This window comes from Haliotis asinina, chromosome 3, assembly GCF_037392515.1.
Source record: "Haliotis asinina isolate JCU_RB_2024 chromosome 3, JCU_Hal_asi_v2, whole genome shotgun sequence".
NCBI classification, from domain to species: domain Eukaryota; kingdom Metazoa; phylum Mollusca; class Gastropoda; order Lepetellida; family Haliotidae; genus Haliotis; species Haliotis asinina.
This window is the reverse complement of record NC_090282.1, coordinates 21069426-21092328: the sequence shown is the minus strand read 5'-3', so window position 1 is coordinate 21092328 and position 22903 is coordinate 21069426. Positions and strand designations below refer to the sequence as shown.

General features: G+C 41.4%; 1 protein-coding gene across 1 annotated transcript in view; it reads left to right on the top strand.

Moving 5' to 3' along the window:
* LOC137277653 (prolyl endopeptidase-like) overlaps window positions 1-22903 on the top strand; it is a 30174-nt gene extending 7271 nt beyond the window's left edge. The window contains exons 7-20 of the mRNA XM_067809491.1: window positions 487-602; window positions 732-781; window positions 1808-1903; window positions 2843-2947; window positions 11456-11560; window positions 13074-13154; window positions 15169-15282; window positions 16129-16277; window positions 16771-16887; window positions 17848-17943; window positions 19094-19195; window positions 19438-19588; window positions 20863-20931; window positions 22090-22903. Coding sequence (XP_067665592.1) covers window positions 487-602; window positions 732-781; window positions 1808-1903; window positions 2843-2947; window positions 11456-11560; window positions 13074-13154; window positions 15169-15282; window positions 16129-16277; window positions 16771-16887; window positions 17848-17943; window positions 19094-19195; window positions 19438-19588; window positions 20863-20931; window positions 22090-22155 — 1417 coding nt within the window. The 3' untranslated portion in view covers window positions 22156-22903. The remainder of the gene's footprint in view (window positions 1-486; window positions 603-731; window positions 782-1807; window positions 1904-2842; window positions 2948-11455; window positions 11561-13073; window positions 13155-15168; window positions 15283-16128; window positions 16278-16770; window positions 16888-17847; window positions 17944-19093; window positions 19196-19437; window positions 19589-20862; window positions 20932-22089) is intronic.

Sequence of the window (22903 nt, the reverse complement as noted above, 5' to 3'; positions counted from 1 at the left end):
TATCACACATGCTTTTGTTTCACAGGGTGAAAAAAGATTTGTTGAGTGTTGTGAACACTGCATATGCCTTTAGTGAATTCAGGTAAACAAACAGGTCATAACAAACATAGTCAATATAATTGTCACTTTTTGAACTTCTTGCTGCATGTCTTTTTATTATGGAAACATGTTATTGACATGTAATGGGTAAACTGCAACAAATATGACATTTAACAACATAATTTATGGCATATTTATGTATGCATCACTCAGCTAAGTTTCTAAGTTATCAGCACAATACCCATTGGTTTTTGATAAATTAAATGGCCATGTAAGACCTCAATAGCTTCTAGATTTCCCCCATATATGCATGACTGGAATTCTCTTCAAAGTGGCATGCACTCACTCACATACTTTTATAATGTTTTGATGCAAAACTCAAGTACATGTAGTTTTCTTTTCCAATTATATTCTCACCTACAAACTCACTCACTCATTACGTTGCAGTGGTGCAGAGGTTAGTGATTGTGGCCGATACCTGGTGGTGACCATCCATGAAGGATGCGACCCAGTCAACAGGCTCTACTATGTTGACCTCAAGTCATTGCAGGATGGGATAAAAGGTTAGTGTCAGCAAGTTATCTCTCAAATAATTTTCCCTCTTTGACTTCATCTTAAGTCAGGGCCCCAAAATGTCACTCAAATGAGAGATTTCCTGTTAAGTTTGTATTGAGTGTTTTGGTTTGTTTCAGGTGTTTTGCCCTATGTCAAGATTGTGGATAACTTTGATGCTGAGTATGAGGTGAGTCTAATTACAACGCTGACCCCAGTACACAGTGACAGTACTATGCTGTGCCCAATACACAATACAACCTTGACCCCGGTACACAGTACAACATTAACCCCAGTGCACTGTTCAGTCCTGACCCCAATACACAGTACAATGCTGTTCCCAGTTTGGTTTTGGAGTTATTCTGGCTGTATCTGCTATATTGCTTCATGCCCAAGTGCCCAAGAAACTCTGCCTATGCTAAACCCAGTCACTGGCTTGTCAGTATAATACTTACTCAAGTTGTTCACATGTTTGTATTTGCAAAGTCAAATGCTACAGGTACAGATATAGATCAGTATTGGTCAACTGATAATGACCAACTGGTGATATCACTGTTTCCCAGACCAGCTTGTTACCAGTCTTTATCAGCTGATTATTTCTGAAAGTTCAGCACCTTTATGAGATTGGATTGTTAAATAGGAACACCAGCAGATCTTGGTCAGTTTCTGAAACATGATGTAACACTGAAACAAATGAAACACTGACCATCTCAGATACAGCACAGTACAACTCATTAATCTGACTAGACACTGCCTTGAAGATAGTGGTTAAAGGCTACATATATTGTATGTGGGGTTCCACTCTATAAGTCCAGTACTGATATTAATACAACACTGAACCCATGCACAGCACAGATATCTTGAGACCCGTGAAGGTCCCGGGGTAGAATAGGGCTTCAGCAACCCATGCTTGCCATAAAAGGTGACTATGCTTGTCGTAAGAGGCGACTAACGTGATCGGGTGGTCAGCCTCACTGACTTGGTTGACACTTGTCATCGGTTCCCAAGTGTCCAGACTCGATTATTTACAGACCGCTGCCATATAGCTGGAATATTGCTGAGTGCGGCGTGAAACTAAACTCACTCACTCACTCACAGATATCTTGAACAAGACAGATCCACAATGCTCAGTTACAGAACATCAAAATGATATGTTTGTATGTGGTTTCTTGTTTTAGCCTACCAGTGTAGTTAAAGTACACTCTGCATATTTCAGTACATCACAAATGAAGGCAGCAAGTTCATCTTCAAGACCAACCTGAACGCATCAAGATACAAACTCATCACCATCGACTTTGCTGACCCCGATGAGGTACGAATGTGTCTTTGATGACATCAATGTCACACCTGTAAAAGTCACGCCTCATCCTACATAATGAACTATCTATACTGAACAGCAGAAGAAACGCAAGTTTTGAAAAAATGAGATCTCATGAAATTAGGTGTTCTTATCATTATGTTTATGCCTTCTATTTACAAACTTGACCCAAAAACAAAACAATGTTGCTTGTCTTTTGCTGTTCAGTATATAACTCTTCATCATGATCTTCCAAAGGGTTGCCAGTGTATACTGTGGGACAGATATGACCTATATTATGCTTTTATGAGAGGCCACTAAATGAGGATTGACTGGACAATATGTAGGCAATGTGTGAATAGTAGTAGTGAGGCGATGGCTGTGGCTGCAGCTTCCAAGGGCAGGTCTTTCCTCTACTCCACTGAGCTTTTATAAGTGATACAAAAGCTCAAGTAAATCTTTGAAATGAAATGAGCACATGAAGATGTCACCCAAGCTTGTTATAAGACACAACACATACCAGGAATATAGCTGAGTGCAGTGTAAAGCTAAATTCACTCATTGAAAGGCAATGGATGTATACATACATGGCATGGTTCCATTATTATGTCACTGTACTGATGTACATTTGTTCTAATACATGTCATAAGAGGCAACCAACAGGATCGGGTGGTCAGGCTTGCTGACTTGGTTGGCACATGACATCAGTTCCCAATTGCGTAGATCGATGCATATGTTATTGATCACTGGATTGTCTGAACCAGACTCGATTTCTTACAGGATGCCACCATATAGCTGGAATATTGCTGAGTGCGGCATAAAACTCAACCCACTCACTCTAATACATGATATATGCCATGTTTGAACAATACTGCTGTTCTCCTTCTCATATCCTTGATATGTAGATCTTATTTTTGCTCTGCACAAGATACAGATGGTGTGATCATGTTACAGGGTAACTGGACAACCCTAGTGGAGGAGGATGAGAAGTGTGTGCTAGAGTGGGCTGCTTGTGTCAACAAAGACAAGCTCATCCTCTGCTACCTGAAAGATGTCAAGGTGAGATCTAAGTACAGTGCCAGCTGTAAGTTCATTTGTTACAGATGTCTGGTCCTTGCTCCATGATTTGTAATACCCCTGCTACAAAGTAACGTTCTGAAACTTTGTCCAGAGCATATCTCTTAAAGTTTACATGCTAGGTGCACTAAACTTCATACACATGTTAATCATTACCCATAGATGTGCCATTTGCTATTTTGAGGTTTTTCAGTATTTGTATATTTTTCCTTATCCTGACCCATGCTTAATTGCTTATCTCCTCTTCAGTGGCAAAGGTAGTGGAATACATGAGATCCCTTGAAGTACCTTTTTAAAAGAAACGGACGTAAAAATACACTCACCCACAAGTAGCCTCCTCTTTCCTGTGTAATTGGTCAGCTGACTGACCACGCTTGTCACTCTCTCCTTATCACCCGAAGAGGGTGGCTGGAGTTACCTGGGGTCTCCACTAGCAATAAGTTTTTCAACTATTTCGGTCCTTTTACTATATTTATGTGGTATGCAGTATTTGGTTTATATATATGTATGACAGTTTGTTTATTTGTGATTATTGTGTGTTGATATAGCACATATTTCATCACTTAGTTTTAGTTGATGAAATCGTGTTTAAAGTGTTCATTACGGCTGTCAGCGGTTGACCCGCTCTTGGTTTCTCCATCGGCGTGTAAGCCCTTATGTTGTTCCACTATTTGCTGTGAAATTTGCAGAAATTTGTCTGTTTCAGAATTTATTGTATAAATTCGTTCTTTTCACAGGCATGCGAGGGACAGGCAATGTCGACTTTCATTAATCATGTCTAATCATACTGTGTACTGGTTCCAGCATTGTACTGTACTGGGGCCTGTGATGTACTTAGGCTCCCCTCATTCATTCCAGTTACCAGTCAGGTGTGTCTCTAGGGTTATACCTTGGGTCCAGCGAGTCATCCCCTAGACCACTGAAGAGTACTTCATTGGGAACAGGGTCATCACAGCCTGCTCTCACAGGTCTACTCGTCAACGGAGAAGAGCTTCTGCAGTCTGCCAGACCTGGACTCACATAAGTAGGATCGTCGGCATCCATCGAATGCGTCACACTCAGAGAATGATGAAGACAGATTACCAATCGTCTTCTCCAAAGGAACCTGTTGTCTCGGACTCGGAAGTCACATTGTGAATCACGAATAGTCTGGACTTAGTCTCACCATCCAAGGACTCCAACGAACCCAACACTTATAGGATGAAGAAGGAAGGCATGCGTTGATGTTTGTGCCAATAATTCGGATATCTACGATTTCTGAGAAGTTATCTACGGCATTCAAGTCAGCAACCAAGTTTCAACAACAACCTTTGCCACCTTTTCCATTTTTCAAGATGACTACAACACACCACTGCAAACTACACCTCTGATCACAAGAGATGACGGTATTATCTTCAGGGAAAAAATTCTGACAATTTGTCTACATCAGCTTCAAGCTCCAAAAGTTTTTTTGTGTGCTTTACTCATCTAGACATGTGCTCGCCAAACAGCATGGTTATGGACAAGCCTAAATGTTAGCAAGGGTATCACCGTTTGAACAAGGTTTCACAATGATCAGTTGTCTGCTGCACCGGTGACGTGACGTCTACAATCTGATTTGTCACCGAGAGACAACGCCCTACACAGAATGTGGTGTTATTGTTCCAGTATCAGGAAGTCGTCGGTGACTTTCAACACAGCATAGCGGTCTTCTAACAGCAGACTCAACATTGCCCTTCACGAGGCTTGCAGCAATGAATGACAGCTCCTGATCGGATTGGCAGCCAGCTATAAACAGACTTCCTTCAAATGTCAGCATGCTCTTAATGAATAGAATTGACGATCTGAAAACGAAGAATGACAGCATACAAGGTCTTCATGAGAGAAGTCAACTCAGTCTACAGCTGGACTTCACTATCAGGCTCGGATGAAATGTGAATCTAAATTCCTCGGGATTTGATTCATCACTACATTAAAATAGGACAACGATGCGTCAAAGTTCAAGTTGATGTTAGAACAAGTTCTACTCTCTCCGCTACTAGTGTCAGTGTCTACTCGGTCTGCTCACATCATCTCAGGTTGTGACCAGACGAAGATGCCTACAACTACGTCTGTGACAGCAATTCCTGAGTCACGTTCACACATCTCTATGTAGACACGTCTGTCCAAGGATGGGGTGCCCATCTAAACAACGATGTTGCAACAGGAATCTGGAAGAAGGAAGATCGAACTCTTCCCATCAACAAGTTGGAGATGAAAGTGGTGATTCATGCTATCCATCACTGGTCGACAACACTAAGATACAAGCTACTGAAAATCTTCTTGTCCATCCCCCCACAAAACAAGCACACAGCAACCCACCTGTGTTCTGAATTCACCTGTGAAACGTATAAAAATCTGTTTAAAACACAGAGGATACTCAACGAGAGCAGCAAAAGCAGTTACCTTAGCCTTACGGAAATCCACTCGCACCCTTTATGATGACAAGTGGAAGCGGTTTGAGACATACGCCAAGAAGAAAGTCTTCACGGCGATGAAGGCAACATATCCACAGATAGCAGAATATTTATGTCTCCTATGACATTCCAGAGGTCTAAAAGACTCTGAATTATCTACATACTTGGCAGCTCTCAAGGACCAAGCCGACTAAAGTACCCGAGCTACTTGCCTTGCTACGCTCCTTCCAGTTGGAAGATCAACAACGTAGATTTAGAGCTCCAGCATGGGTTCTAAACATCGTACTCCAACATCTCGCAAGTGATGCATACGAGCCGCTTGATCAGAAGTGCTAAGTCAGAAGACTCTGTTTTTACTTGCCTTGGCTACAGCTGCACGAATGTCAGAAATTCATGCTCTAGACTTCAACCGCACAACCTTTGATGCAAGTCATCAGCAGACAGCTCAATTGGGTCTACGATGGGATTTTATAGTGAAAAATCAACTGCCAGGTCAACTGGATAGACAATTCCACATACCAGCACTATCTTCAATCCATAGACCGCATGATACTCAAGATTTATCATTATGTCCAGTCAGAGCATTGAAGATATACATCGCACGTATTAAGTCTAGAAGGCAACATTTCAAGCGCCTGTTTATCCCTATATCTACTGAGACACTTACAGAAGTATCCTGCAACACTATCTCAGTGTGGATCAGAGCTGTTATATTGAGAGCCAAAAAAGCAGCAGGATTGGAACCTCCGTGAGCCTCCAACCCATGTGAAGTCAGAGCCTAGACCTCTACACTAGCGCTACATGGGAATTGCTCGCTATCAGCTATAATGGAGGGCTGCTTTTGGAAGTCAAACACAGTGTTTGCCAACCACTACCTATGAGACAAAGCCATGGAGGACGTCCATGGCATTCATCAGTTTGGGCCTCTTGTTGCTCAGCAACTAACAGTTCCCCAAAGGCGCTGAGTTCACTCACCTGTTTTATCTCGTGACTTGTGGAAGCCAAACACTCTGCGGAGTATAATGGTGGAAAGTCCATGCACATGTCTTAAACAGACTAGCATGAGTGATTATGACCCTGTACTCGTAATGAAGATACTTGTACATGAAGAGGTGTCACAACAAGTCTCGATTACTATATCTTGACATTTAGTTGCATCAGAAACTAGCTGGACGCTTGTTACTTTCGATGTCTTTTCTACAATGAATAGTAGAAGAACAGGACCGAATTATCGCCATTACAAGTTCCCAAGGGGGAAAATTACAGGACGTAATTTTGAACAGCCAGCAGAATCCAGCGTGGCCTGACCCATCGCCATTTCCGTCAGATTCTGTAAGCAATAAAGAATGAGTCAGAAAAGGAAAAATGTGTAGTTTTCTGAATAAAATTGTTATTTTATACTTATCCTGACTCATGATGAAAGCCCTCCCAGCCTCCCCTCACAGGCACGCTGAATTCCAATCATTCTTGTGTCGGACAATTTACAGGAGAGAGTGACAAGCATGGTCGGTCAGCTGATCTGGGAAAGGGGAGGCTACTCGTGGGTGACTGTATTTTCACATCCGCTTCTTTTAGAAGGGACCTTCAAGGGATCTCAGGTATTCCACTACCTTCGCCATTGAAGAGGAGATAAGCAATTAAGCATGAGCCAGGATAAGTATAAAATATCAATTTTATTCAGAAAATTACATTTTACTGTTTCCATGGAAACACCACTTAGTGCTAAATGTGTTTGATGGTTTTGTCTGGAGCATATCTCTTAAAGGTTACATGTTGAGTTAATAAAAATTCAGACACATTAATCATTACCCATTCATGTGCCTTTTGGTATTTTGAAGTTTACAGAATTTTGTTTTTGGGGAAACACAACTAAGTGCCAATTTTTCTTAATGCTTTTTGTCCAGAGCATATTTCTTAAAGTTTACATGCTGGGTTCCCCAAACTTCACACTTGCCATTCATTACCCATTGATGTGACATGCAATGCGGGGGATACAGTCGACGCCTCTTCTGTCTATCCATCCGTCCATTTTGTTTCCGGAGCATAACTCACAAATGTTCATTCTTTTTCAGAATTCCTCCTTGGGGTACATATATAGCATTAAAATGTCCGTTTTAAAATGCCTACGACAGTTGTAACGATATTGAATAAATATTTTACAAAACAAAAAACTTGTTTTTGTCTTGTGAGACTACCCCTACAAGGCCCCTACCTGGGCCCCTTGACAGCCAAGAACAGGTAACTCCTGCTGCGAACCTCGCACCTCACTTGTCATACTGTCGTCATATGAGACAGACGTCCACAGACAACTCTCAAGTACTGTCAAGCTTACGGCTAGTTATGAGTGAGAAGTCTTCTAACTCTGTATGTATGGTTCCTTTTTTACGCACGGGCGCTATTAGGAATTCGTAGGTTAGACCTTTTCATTCATGAAATGTTGTAACTTTATGTGGTGTCTGCGTCTTTCAGCCATGTGGCTGGCAAGATGGCATTCGGCACGTTCCACATGGTTAATATTTCCAGCCTTGTTAATCATTAGGCGTGGATTCTATTGCTATGGGGTCATAAAGGAATTTTCCTTTGCTTGCAAATTGGTATGTTTTAGTATAGTATCCTTTATGGCTTCTCTGCTTAGGCGCATTGGGCTATTCGTACAGAGATGTATAATAGCTTTTATATTTTACAGATTAATTATCACCCGTGCGTTTTAATTTTTCTGTAAAATTATGTGTGCTTGGTGGATTTATTTACCTTGCTACTGTCATAGCTTGGTTCTGTATTTTTTCAGTTTAAAGGATGCTCAACATGCAGCGCCATGCTGTCCCCCCAAGATTCGCACACGTCTTGCCTTAGGTGCCTCACTGAGGACGCACATGATGACCAGGGGTGCGATATCTGCCAGGGTTTTTCACCCAGGGCCATAAAGACTAGACATGCAGACCTCATGTTTTATCTGTCTTTGATTCAGGCAGGGGGTGACATTTGGGCCCAGGAGTCACATTCTAAAAAGGCAAAAGGGGATAAAAAGAAGGGTTCTTCCTCGGCAGGGGGGAAATCTTCCAAATCAGTGAAGTGGTGGCTTCCACTTCGTCCAGCACACCTCCTTCTCAACCTTCACAACCCTTAACCTTTAATGTATTAACCAGTCTTTTACAGCAGCAAATGGCTTCGGTCAACACGCTCATTTCGGACGCGATGTCTGGTCTCCATCAGGAGATCAGCATCTGTCCGGAAGGGGGTGTGGCTCCTAATATGGCGTCCCAAGGGGTCCCCAGCCAAACCTCCGGTATTGGTGTGGGGACACCCCTAGTGAGTGAGCCGGTGCTGCTGGCAACTTCGGTAGCCGGTCACTAGGGGACAACCTCTGTCGGTATTCCTAGGGAAGCGGTGCCAGCTATTTGCCACACGGACTCTGTCGGGTCTATGGCGTCGAGCCGCTCGGCTCTTCTTGAGCCTCTCTCGCTCTCCGATGTTCCCTCGACCGATCCTACAGAGCTGTCTCTCGAGTCAGAGATGTCGTTGCTGGAGGACCACGTCGAGGAGATCATGGAGAAGAGGGTGGGTCGGGAGGGGCCAAGCGAAGCTTCTTTTTCGCTCATCGCCTCCCTGAGGCAGGTACGGGAGCATATTGCTACTGTCCTGCCTCAGGTGGTCGTTGCCACGGCGACACCCGACCCCACGGGTTTCGGCTTCCGGGCGAGGCATTAGCTCCGACGAAGGTGGCGGATACCCGGCTCCGGCCCCATCCTTTATAGCCGATGTTATCAACCCTCTCCTGTCGGGATCCCGATCTCGCTTCGATTTACCGGAGCTTGATCGGAGATACCTGATGGGGGATCTCGGCATTTATAACCCCCCTGTGGTGGACGACTGCATTTATGCGTCAGTCGCCCTGGGGGGTTCATCTGGCAGCTCGCTTGCCTCGGCGAGGCGGGGTCGGAGGTTACCACCCTTTACATCTAATGCGACTGCCCTCAAATCCGGCTATAGGTCATTTGAGGAGCAGTACCGCAACGCTGCGCAATGCCTCAAGGTCACTATCCATGCTGTTTACACTTCGGTTTTACAGCGCCAGCTGTGGACAGTGAGGGGGGCGAGGGGGAGTCTGCCGCCTCGACCCTAGCGCAGCAGCTTACGGAGGTGCAGTCTCATTTGGCACGGGACTCGATTAGGTCCTCGGCGTACCAGATGATGTCTGCGGTTATGGCCCTCCGTAGGCTGTGGCTCTCGGTGGCGCGGTACTCGTCGGCCACGCAACAGGCTCTTCTTGCGTTGCCGTACCGGATGGGTTCCACCCTGTTTCCGGGAGCGGCGGCGGTAGTTTGGGAGGCCCCGGAGGCTGTCTCCACCTTTAAGAATTCTAAACCCTTATTGGAGCAGCCGCATTCGTCTCGTGCACGGCCCTCGACCCTTGCCTCGGTGTATCCTTCCAAATGGGCACAGCCTTTACAGGTGCGCAAGGGCAAGGCAAAGGGTAAAGGTAAGGGCAAGGCTGCTGGGGCCCGGCAGCCTTTTCAGTGGAAGGGGAAGTCGGCACCGGCTTCCCAGTAGTCTCTCCTCTGGTGCCCTTCTTGACCCCGAATCAAGCAGTCGGAGTACTGCCGACGTCGGGGATTCACTGCCTTTTACCACATATCCCTGTGGGTGGCTCCTTTCTCTCTTCCTACCGGAATGGGAAAAGGTCACATCCAATCCTTGGGTCCCATCCACACTCAGGGACGGCCACTTACCACAGTGGAAGCGAGACCCACCTCTCTTTTCCGGAATCCGTTGCACGCTAGTGCCGGCTGTTCCGCGCCGAGGTCCAGTCGTTACTGGTCAAGGCGGCCATCGAGGTGGTTCCGAGGGGACAGGAACAGGAGGGATTTTATTCCACTTATTTCCTAGTCCCCAAAAAGGACGAAGGGTTCCAACCTATTCTAAATCTAAAAGGTCTGAACAAAATGTTGCAGGTCCATTCATTCAAGATGGAGACACTAAGGTCGGTGATCTCATCTGTAGAAAGAGGCGATTGGCTTACGTCCATGGATCTCAAGGATGCGTACCTGCACATTCCCATGAGAGTGTGTGAAGGGTATACGTTAGCAGACAGAATGCCTCTCCCGACTCACGTTCGTTGGGAGTCTATGTACCCCAAGGAGGACTTCTTCTGAAAAAGAATTATACAAACCTGTAGAGGTTATGAATTCTTTGAAGAATGTCCTCTTTGGGGTACGGCCACCCACCTCCCCACATTCTGTCTGACGAGTTCAGCATGAAAAGTGAGGTGCAAAGTTCGCGGCGGGAGTTACCTGCTCTTGGCTGTCAAGGGGCCCAGGTAGGGGCCCTGTAGGGGTGGTCTCACAAGACAAAAATGAGTTTTTTGTTTTGTAAAATATTTATTCAATATTGTTACAACTGTCGTAGGCATTTTAAAATGGACATTTTAATGCTATATATGTACCCCAAGGAGCACATTCTTCAAAGAATTCATAACCTCTACAGGTTTGTATAAATATTTTTAGACCAAACTTGATAGATATAGTAATCTCAACCTATGGTTGTGCTATTTGTGCTTTTGCTATTTACAGAGTTTGGGCATTTTTATTTTTTATGATGTGTGGTGTTTGGAGATTGTGTGTTGTTTGGAGACAGTGTGTGTGTTGTTTGGAGACTTATGATGTGTGGTGTTTGGAGATACTGTGTTGTTTGGAGACAGTGTGTGTGTTGTTTGGAGATTTATGATGTGTGGTGTTTGGAGATTGTGTGTTGTTTGGATATAGTGTGTGTGTTGTTTGGAGACTTATGATGTGTGGTGTTTGGAGAAACATGGTACATGTGTTGTTTGGAGACTTATGGTGTGTGGTGTTTGGAGAAACGTGGTACATGTGTCGTTTGGATGTAGTATTCATGCTGTTCATGAGACTAACATTATGTGCATCTTTATTTCGATTCACTGTATATGTAGTGCTTGGAGAGACAGATTTCATGTTTTGGAGACTCCTGGTGTTGTTTGGACACTAACAGTGTGTGTGTTATATACAGCCTTTCAGTGCATGTGTTTATCTACTTTCAGAACGAGCTGTATGTACATAACCTGAGCACAGGGTCAAGGATGTCCCAGCTGCCTCTAGAGGTCGGGTCAGTCGTTGGGTACTCAGGGAAGAAGAAGTATGATGAGGTGAAGCAATTGGGACAATGTGGTTTAGTAACATCTGTCCGTAGAGCAAAGGGCCAATGGTTCAAACTGCTTTATACCAAGGGGCACAATTAGATCATGTTTGTTGTTTCTTTGATAAGTTTTTTTTGACATGTAAGACAGTGACACAAATCAAATCAGCTTGGAGTCATTAGACAGGGGAATTCATGTTATATGTGATGTGATATCACAGAAACAAGCACTATTTAAGAGTGGCATTTTAACTGGGTTGTGATGGGTATGAGTGACATCCAAACACAGGCTTTGAGTGTGAGTTTTTATTCACACTGACTGTAAGTGAGTTTACAACACCCTGCAATGCACAAAACAACAACCTAATACACAGCTCCAGATACCGGCCATATCAGTGCATGTACGGATAAAAAATATGCTCGATGAGGTAGGGAAAAATAAGAATATGTAGGAGATAAGCACCACGGCAATGGTATACAGTCTGTAGAATCATTTGCAGACATATTTATCTGAAAAATTATTGCTTTATTGTTTATTGACCTGTTTACACAAGAGTAGCAATGTTGTGGTGCATATATGAAACGAAACATGAGATCACTTACACGCCATTAAATTCCTTTCAGTAATCTAACTTTTTCCAGTACTCTTATATTGAAAAAATAAGACGTACATATTCCTCATGCTGAAAAATTGTCTCAAGGTCTGCTAATATCCTAAAAATATGATCTATCACATACAAGTACACCATCCCGAACATCTCCAGGGTATACGTTCCGATAAGTCTCCACTATACCCTGGATGCATCTGTGCCTCAGCCCGATAAATTTATTACCTCCCTTGGCTGGCTTTTTATTCAATCAGGTATCTACGCTGGGAAGCTGAGCGAACCAATCAAAACTCACTTTCGATTTTCAAATCATCTAACTAATTAAACATGGCAACACAAACCATGCATAGGTTCTCTGAAAGAAGTAGAAGGAGTTCTTGCATGTATGTTTTTCGGACCTATAAATTTGTGTTTGTGATTTCCCCCAAATTAAGTCACACTGGGAGCAAACCACCGCGACTCAGACCACTACCTTCGTTGACACTGGGTCAGTTCGGTTATCACGGATCTCTAGCTGATTGGCTACTGTGAGAATGCGGAGGGAGGTAATAACATTATCCCTGTAGATGCATCCAGGGTATAGTGGTATATATATTATCAGAACATATACCCTGTAGATATCAAGGATGACAAGTACACATGCACACCCATGCATAAATGTCTTTGTCAATGAGGCAAAGAACATCCAACAAAGAACAGGAAGTGGTTTGTCAAACAATTCATTGTTTACATCAGTTAAAATGAAGAAATATCCAAAGACTATCCTTTTTCAAAGATGAATTCTTTAGCTTTGGATTTGAAAAGTTCAATATGGCATTGTACTTATCTGAGTCATTCTGTCAATAATGGACTTTTGTCACTGTTGGAACAAATTGGAGGTATTATTGACGAAGTACTGGTATTTACCTGTTTCAGATTTTCTACCAGTTCACATCATTTTTGACTCCTGGTATCATCTACAGATGTGACATGACAACAGACGAGTATACCCCCAAGGCAAGTCTGTGTAGCATCATGTACACCACATGTCAGTGAAGCTTGCCAATAGCTGACTTTCACAGGTGTTTATTAACAGCAGGAGAAGGATAAATACCTAAATGGAAATAGTGTTGTCTATTTTGGAATATTTTCCCAATCAGAGTTGATATCAATATTCCTTGAAAATGAAACTAAGAGAAAATATGAACTGGTTACATTTGCTGTTAACAGATATTTGTCATTTTTATACCCCTGGCATGTGATGTGGGAGGATATACTAGTATTAATGCCTCATCTGTCTGTTCATCTGTAATCAATTTGTTTCCAGAGCATTACTCAAAGACCATTCATTATTTTGCAACAAAAAGTGGTAGATAAGAAATAGTATGTAAGGTGGTGCCTTTTGCTATTTACAGATTTGGGTCATTTTTTCTTCTCAGCTTCCTTGGACTTAGTCTTAAATTAACGGGTGGGAATTCATTTTCTGAGTATTACTCACAAATCGTGCAATATTTTTCTACAAGACTCGGAAGATATGTCAAACAGAACCTAATATGGTGCCTTTGCTATTTGCAGATTTTAGTGATTTATTCTTTTCTTGGTTTCCTTGGAAACAAATCTGACTCAAGAGGCTGAAGTGGGCTTTGTATCTGAAGCACAACTCGAAAACTTCTTATCATCTTTCAGCAAAATTTGGCAGATATGTGAGGCAGAATTTGAAATGGTGCCTTTTTGCAATTTCCAGATTTTTGGCATTTTATTTTTCCTGGTTTCCATGGATACGATTTGGACTTATTCTTAAAAGGGAGGGGACGGCTTCATTTCCAAAACACAACTCACAGACTTTTTAATATCTTTCAACAGAACTTGGCAGATTCATGAGATGGATCTTGAAGTGGTGCCTTTGGCTGTTTATAGACTTTTGACATTTATACTTTTCATGATTTTCATAGAAACGATTTGGACTTAGGCCAAAGAAAAAATCAAGCTGGATTTTAAGTAACTGATGATATCCCAGGGAGGTGGAGGGATATGTCATCTTCTGATGACTGTTGCAATTTTTGTCAGTTGCCATAGAAACAATTCCGACTTAGTCTCAAAAGGGAAGAGGTCGTTTTGGTTTCTGGAGTACAACTTAAAAAGCATTCAATATCCTTCAGAAGAACTTGGCAGATATATGAGACAGGTCCCATGGTGGTTCCGTTGGATCAGATTTTTGTGCTTTCTGTTCTTCTTGACTTCCATGGAAACGTTTTGGACTTGTCACAAAATGTTGTTCATGATAAATAAACACACATCTAGTCGCAAAAAGGGGAGATAGGTTTCATTTTAGGAGCTCAACTTGAAAAACGTTCATTATTTTGAAGCAATTAAAAGTGGAACATCTGTCAAACAGAATTTAAAGTGGTGCCTTTTGCTGTCTGCAGATTTGGGGGGCATTTTTTCCCTCATTACCATGGAAACAATTCAGACTTAGTCTCACAACTTGAAAACCTTTCATTATCTTACTAAAAGACTAGGCAGAGATATCAAACAGACCTCTAAGTGGTGCCTTTTGCTATATGCAGATTTTTAGCATTCATATTTTGCATGATTTCCATGGAAAAGATTTGAACATGTTCTAAAATAAAATCAAGCTGGCCTATGAGATAAATGTCGGATGATTTGTGATTTCTAATATGTTAGGGCAGGGGGATAAGTCATCATCTCTGATAATTCTAGTATATATACTGTCTTCTTACCAGTATTTAAATTAGTATTGTGAATCATGCATAAGAAAAAAATAAAATAGCCACTGGAGTTCACTCTGCTTGATACCTGTGTTGTTGGCTTAGCTCGTTTGTATTTGGTTAGAGAACTGGATAAGGCAGGAACTATATGTGTGACATGAAACTTGTAAATTACTTCATTGCATGACACATGCGACTGCTGGCATACTGATCCTTGACAGGTGATAAGAAATCAACACAATGAAAGAGTTCAGTATGTCATTTTTAACTGTTCACAATGCTTATCAAGTTTTCTTTTTCAGATTTTCCGTGAAATTAACGTAAAAGATTTTGACACCAGCAAATTTGAGACAGAACAAGTTTTCTTTCCCAGTAAAGATGGAACAAAGATCCCCATGTTTATTGTTCACAGAAAGGTATTGTCACTTGCCACTGTTACTTACAGCTTCATATTATGCTGTAATAAATGGAGGAAATATATACCTCAAATGCACAATTCTTTTTTCATTTTATGCTAACTTCAATGTTTAATGCAAAAACATGTGCATACAAATTGTGAATCTGCAAGACCGTGAGATTTCATAAGAACAGTACTGCGGGGTGGTGTTGCAGCCTATTGGTTGGAGCATCCTGGTTCGAGTCCCCACATTGGTACAGTTAATGTGTGAAGCCAATTTCAGGTATCCCCGCCATGATATGTATTGCTAAATGGGGTGTAAAATTGAATTCACTCAGTATGCAGCACTTCACACAAGTCAACCTATCTTTTGTCCTTTGGGGGACAAAAATCATGAATGTTTAGGTGAGTTTCATTTTTTAAATCAACAGTGTTTACAGATTATAAATCCCAGAGTTGTCTGGATATTGGACATTGTCTGACACCACCATTTTGTTCCAGTGGTGTGTGCAACGTGCCCGTGCTCGTAGGTTTTACCAAAGTGATGGTGAAGTGGGGTAGCCTAATGGTTAAAGTGTCCACTTGTCATGCTGTAGCCCCGGGTTCAATTCCCCATATGGGTACGATGTGTGAAGCCCATTTCTCGTGTCCCCTGCTGTGATATTGCTGTAATATTGCTGAAAGCGGCATTAAACCGTACCCACTCACTCATTCACTGTAGTGATAAATGTGTGACAGTTGTATCACTATTGGCTTTCATCCTACATCTCAATCGCTCACTCACTCAGTCACTCCTTTTTGTCAAACAACTCATCAAATAAACCAAACTAAGGTTGGTTATAGCATGTATTTCTTCCTGTTTCAGGGCTTGGTTCTTGATGGAAGTCACCCAGTGATGTTGTATGGCTACGGAGGTTTCAACATCTCCATCACTCCATCCTTCTCGCCGTCCCGACTTGTCTTCCTGCAGCATCTAGGGGGAGTGTACGCCATCGCCAACATCCGTGGTGGAGGGTACGTAGTCCCGTCTCTGGTGCTGGTTGAGATAATGTACTGTTTGTTTAGCACAGCCTTCAGCCGCAATCTTCCTGCAATGGTCTGAAAACAACCAACCTTGGATGAGACAATCCAGTGATGGACAACAAGAGTTTCAATACATCTGGATATGATGACAGCCTGATCCTCAAATCTGTATAGCCTTTTATGATAAGCATGGACAAAACCTGGATCTTTGCAGTGATCTGAGTGTGAGAGACAACAATGTTGAATGTGTGCTTACACTAAGGGACCTTGTCCACTGTGTGTCATTGTTCCTGTTGGTGTGAGACATGACATGATACTCATGATATCAACCACGTGTTTGGTAGAAAGTCAGTTGTTTACACTTCATTGGTGATATGGCTGGAATATTGCCGTCTGTGGCATGAAAGAAGAGATTATTTTGTCTTGACATTTTTAGGTTTGGACTGTGTTTGTGATCTACTGTATACAGTATATCTATTTCCAGTGAATATGGAGAGTCTTGGCACAAGGCAGGCAACTGTGCCAACAAGCAGAATGTGTTTGATGACTTCCAGGCTGCTGCTGAATATCTGATAGAGCATAAGTGGTCATCAGCTAGAAGGTGAGATATGGAATAAGACCCACTGTAGATTGATGAAATCTGTGTGTCCTCAAGTTTTGTAAGACATACAGTCATGTCCCGTTTATCAGAACCTCAGATGTCCAGAAAACTCACCTTCCAAACAAAAATTCCTTAAAACGAATATTCACAACGTTGTAAAATTACTCACCTATCCGAAAATCCGGTTTTCATAACCGTACGCTCATTTCCACACACAAAACACTAAATTATGTGCATTTTTTTGTCTTATATTTCCGAATGGCTGTATGTTTTCACACGCGGTTACTGAGGGCCTCGCGTGCCGTAACATGAAAGAAGTCAGCATTCTTTTAAGCGTGGGAAGATTAACTACCTCTGAGTTAATTTTGAGACGTGTCAATTTGTGGGTCACTATAATTAATTCATCCGGATGATCATGCAAGCCTGGGCAGCTGTGAACGAAAAGACAATAGCTAAATGTTTTCATCATGTGGATATTATCCAATCAAATGAGGACCCACAAGAAGACATGGCCTTGTCGGAACTTCACGATGCACTACAATCCTATGCACAAGTTGCAACTGTGACTGTTACTGCTGAATATCTTGTGAATGTCGACAGTGAAAGTCCTCTCGTTTTTCAACACTGCCAGTGCAAGAAGCTATGACTGATTTCTTCAAGCGAGCATAGCTGCATGAACAGGTCTGAGACATTTTATGCATGCACTGATATTTGTTTATGTGTAATCAATTAAGATTGATGCCTACTATGTTCGTTTTAATTTAAGTGAAAACTCAAGTGTTCGGATAAACGGGGCACAACTGTATTCTGATGTGGAAATGTAGTGACATCAGAGTGTTTTTAAGTTATTAGGGTTGCGCATCCATCAAGCCAGGGGAACATACAAGATGGTAGCTGGCCAATCAGAGACATAGATGTTCCAGGGGTCATGACAAACATACGTATGTTTTTGTGTTCCAGGATCACAATCAACGGAGGATCTAATGGCGGACTGCTAGTAGGGGCATGCATCAACCAGAGACCAGACCTCTTTGGATGTGCAATAGCTCAAGTGGGGTCAGTTTACTCAAATGTTATTGTCATATGATACAGCAGTTTTCTTTGTTTCATACTCAAAACGTTTGCTGTTTGTGTTGACAGGAGTGAAAGTTTGTTTAGCTGTTTGTTAGTGAAAGCTGTTCAAACTGTTTCCACTCAGCTTAATCGTTGTAGTAACTACTGCCTCGTTATTGTTTCCATTATTCCGTGCCATAAACCCACAGAATATACCATAAAGGTATTATATATTACGCATGTTTTATTTTTAAGCTTTTCACTCAAAATATTTTAAATAAACCTTTGAAATATTCACTCCACCCACACTCACCCCTGAGTTGTTACCATAACACATCAACAGCCATCAACACTGTAACAATTAGTCCCCTTGTTCTCATCATGTTGTTTCACCACGAATAGCTAATGTTACAACTTCCTTTGAAATATCACCAACAATTGATCGTGATTGTAAGACAAAGTACTTGCCTATTAATGCTTGTAGCAGTAGTAGTTGTCACATGTTTGTTAAGCTTAAAAAACTCAATATGTTCCTTTGAACATGTGAAAACTTTTTAGCACACTTGCTCACCATTATCCATTTGATTACAGAAAGAAAACAGCTGTTTGATTGGGTGCTTTTCACTGCCGATCAGTGAAGAGTTGATAAACCACCTTTTGTAAAACACGTAAATATTTCGTGTGTTTTAGTACTCTGGTGTTTATTTTTCTTGCATATTTCATCTTTTCTGTAGTGTATTTGACGCGAATATGCAGCTTATTTGTAGTTCTGGTAAGTGAGCCTTTTACTGTATATATCGCACAGGTAGGGATTTCCAGTGAGAAAGCACTACTCACCCCCTGACAGGTTAAGCCACACTGGTTGTTTCCATTCCACCATGCCTAACAGACAGCTGGCAATTCCAGCAACTGCTGATAGCACAAATAATAGAAGGCACAATGTAGTCTAAATTGTCAAATCTGCACCAAGTGAAAAGAAGTATGTTTACACAAATGTACTACTCAGCTCTTGATGAATATGCTGTGTTATTAGGTTCTCAAGTCATTAGGTTTCAGATATCAAGTCCTTAAAGAATCAATGTACTTTAATTGGATCCTTCCGGACCCCTTTGTCGTTGTCTTTTCCTTCACATCAACCTGTTATTTACCTCAGAGTGCTAGATATGCTGCGATTCCATAAGTTCACTATCGGCCATGCCTGGACTACAGACTATGGATCGTCAGATGATGCCAACGATTTCAAGGTTCTTATCAAGTGAGTCCAGATTTCTAATCCAAAAAATATCATTCAAGTATGTTTGTTCATGAATATTCATCAAATTTTAATGGTTGGTTTACTTCATTCAAGTGTGCTATGCTAAATTTAAATTCTGATTAGTTGAAAATGTTTTTAACAATCGTAATTATTTTTAATCCTTCATTCGATCGATTTTCTATTATTTTTGATCATCAGAACACCACTATCAGGTGCTTCCTTACAGTGTAATGTTGTTTCAGGTACTCCCCACTACACAACATCAAGGAACAGAAAGACCAGTACCCAGCCCTGTTGTTGCTGACTGGCGATCATGATGACAGAGTTGTGCCCCTTCACTCACTCAAATTCCTGGCTCAAATCCAACATACATTCAAGGACAGTGATGCACAGGTGAGCAATGTCCTACCTCCATCATAACAGCTCTATCACATATTGGTCAGACAACCCTGTTAGGACAATAGTATAGTTGATGTGATCCATCTATACCTGAATACCAGGTGGCAGTAAATTTGTGCAGTACTAATAGGTGGTGTAGAGGGTTGAATGGGTAGGCAGGTTTTTTATTCCTGACCATCCTCAATATCTCCAGGGTATGACTACACGATGCCACTTAGAAAGTGGTCAGATGCAACATGTCATATTTGGGATTTCACTTTCTTTGTAAAGCACAAATTCTAGTACTTTTTGGGCTGAGACAGTTGGTAGAGGTCGCGATGGCTAAGCGGGCTGGCAGCTGACTTTGTGTGCTGGCAATTAGGTGCTTAACTCTGAGGGTGTGGGTTCGAATCCTGGATGGGACTCAACCAAAAAAGTACTAGAATATGGACTTTTACTAAGAAGGTGATACATCCCAAATATGACATATGTTGCATCCCCAGGGTACATATTCCGATAAATCTCCACTGTACCCTGGAAGGATCTACAGATCGGCCCGATAATTATATCTCCCTGGCTGGCTTTTTATCCAATCAAGTGTCTATGAGTGAGAAGTTGAGCATACCAATCACAATTCACTTTCGTTTTTTTTCTCTTATCTAACTGCATAAACTTGGCAACACAATTCATTCAGAGGAACTCAAAAAGAGGTAGAAGGAGGTCTTGCACAGATTTTGTTTAAAGTTTCAGACAATTTGTCTGCATGATTTCCCCCAAATCTGAGTCGCACTGAGAACAAACGTTCACAGCTGCGACTGCTATCTTTGCTGACTCAGACAAGCTCAGTTGTAACAGCGGCTTACCTGATTGCCTAGTGTGAGAGTCAGCAAAGGGAGGTAATATAATTATCAGGTCATTGTAGATGCATCCAGGGTATACTGGAGATTTAACGGTACATATACCCTGGAGGTATCAAGGATGATTCCTGACTAATGCCAGTTTGATGTACAAGCCTATAGGAGATTTGTTACTGTGTGTTTTGGAGACCTCACTCAGACACCATACACTGTTTTGTCCCCCACGTGCCATACATGGCGTCAGCTGTTACCATCTCTTCATGTCTTTTGGTATGATGTACCATGTCTTGTGGCATGTGTTGTACAATCCTGATCCTGACTATGAGATGCAGTTGCTGGATTGGCTTAGACTGACTTGTTTTCCCTTTGTTCAAGGTCAGCCCGCTAATTTGCTGGATTGGCATAGACTGACTTGTTTTTCCTTTGTTCAAGGTCAACCCGCTAATGGGGAGGATTGACACCAAATCAGGACATGGCTTCGGCAAACCAACAGCTAAAGTTGTAAGTAGAAGAGTGGCAGTTGCCAAAATTATCATTTCTAAACATATAAACAATTGTGTTTCTAGAGCAGACTGACAACAAATCTGATGAATAACGTTGCCTTACTTTGTGTGAGTACATATAAGTGGTGGTCAAATTGAGAGACAATCAAGTACGGCTTTCAGTATTCCACATGGCTTGCTAATATATATTAAAATATAAACATTATCCGTTAGTTTGGGTAAGGGTGAAGTGAGAGAAAATACACAAATAATTATTTAACAATGTAAGATACCGATTTTTAACTTCTTTAATATTTACAACATGGCGTTTCTGGTGAAGTGGCAAGAAGTAGCCCAGAAATGTTGTGTTGTGAATATTAAAGAAGTTATAAATCCATACAATATGTTGTTATGTTACCTACCAACTTCTAAATGCCCATCAAGCGTATCAGGTGGGGGATCTTAAACTATATTTCCACGTAATTCCATACCATCAGTATACAAAATCAGTGTGACAAACTTTTTTCAGTAACTACCGGAGTTACAAGTAATCAATGGGAATTACTCTGAATTGGTGTTCTAAGCTAATCAGATGTCTCAGTTACTGTAAACAGCCAAATTTTCGCGACCGTTTAATTTTCACGAACTTCACATCAGACTTCATGATGCGAGAATAAAAACACGCGATAATATAGATATATCATTCACTTTATTCAGATAAATCAACAACGTAGAAACAATACAAGTGTACACTGTTCATTCACGTGTCACCACTGGGCTAATCTGAATTAACATGTGTCACTTACTGATCCTCTTACTAACAGTTTTCCCAAGAGATAAGCATTTGTCAATATATTGGTCAACTAGCACCTCGCGAAAATAAGAAGGTGCAAAAAGGTTTAGTGACCGTCACTAATGAAAATATAAAAGCGCGGAAATAAGACAGTTTACAGTATTTGATTCCTCTGAAAAGACACATTAAGCACAATAACAGTTTTCCTTAGGTTATTTAACTGATTGAAGTAAACTGTTTTAAAAAACTGCTGTGGAAAAATATCCATTTGGAGCATCCCCATTTATATTTGGGTGTTGCCCTAATTAATCCCTAGTCATGTGTCTGACAGTTGGGATACATAGGGTCGGCATGTCGTAATAGCCCTGATCTTTACTGTTTCAGATTGAGGAACTCACAGACATCTACAGCTTCATGTACCAGACAGTTGGTCTCCAGTGGTCAGACTGACTGCGGTCCAATCTCTGACCAGCTCAGATAGAAGTTTGCACAAATCAGTGGCCAGTTTGATAAGATAATTGTTCAAAGCAAATGCTGTCAAAGATGAACTTGTTGTAAAGTCAAAATTACCCCTTCTATGTCAGATTAATGTAAGATTTTGAAGCTTGTATGTATTTGGGGATTTAATTGTCGGTGAATGAAATCAAAAATGGAAAGTGAAAGAAGTTTGTGATTTGGATAAATGATTATAATTCATTGCCTAGAGTAACAACACCATTACTCTAACATGAGGTGATTGTTTTCACGATAATGTCGTCCCAAGGAATTATACAAATGTTTCTTATATTGTTTTATAGATCATGAACTGGTATTAATGGACATTTTGATATATCCTGAAGTGGAATTGTATAATGGTATACAGTTATTATATAGTATATAAAATAGTCTTTTTCCTATAATCTTGATTAAGTAAGATTGGTTTTCATAATCTTTTCTTATCTCTTATCTACAATAACATCAAAGTTTTACTGATACATCTTTGGCGAGACTCCCAAGGTTAGTGCGACATGAGCTTCTGGTTGTGTGTTGCACCAGAGAGTGCATGGTCTTAGTATGAAGTGCTAACTGATCTGGAACAAGTGTACAAAGCAGGTGCTGTGTAGAGTGGAACAGACTTCTGATGTATGAAATTTGTCTTGTATCGGATGGCCAACCATCAATAAACTTACAATCAGTAATAATACTTTTCACAAACACA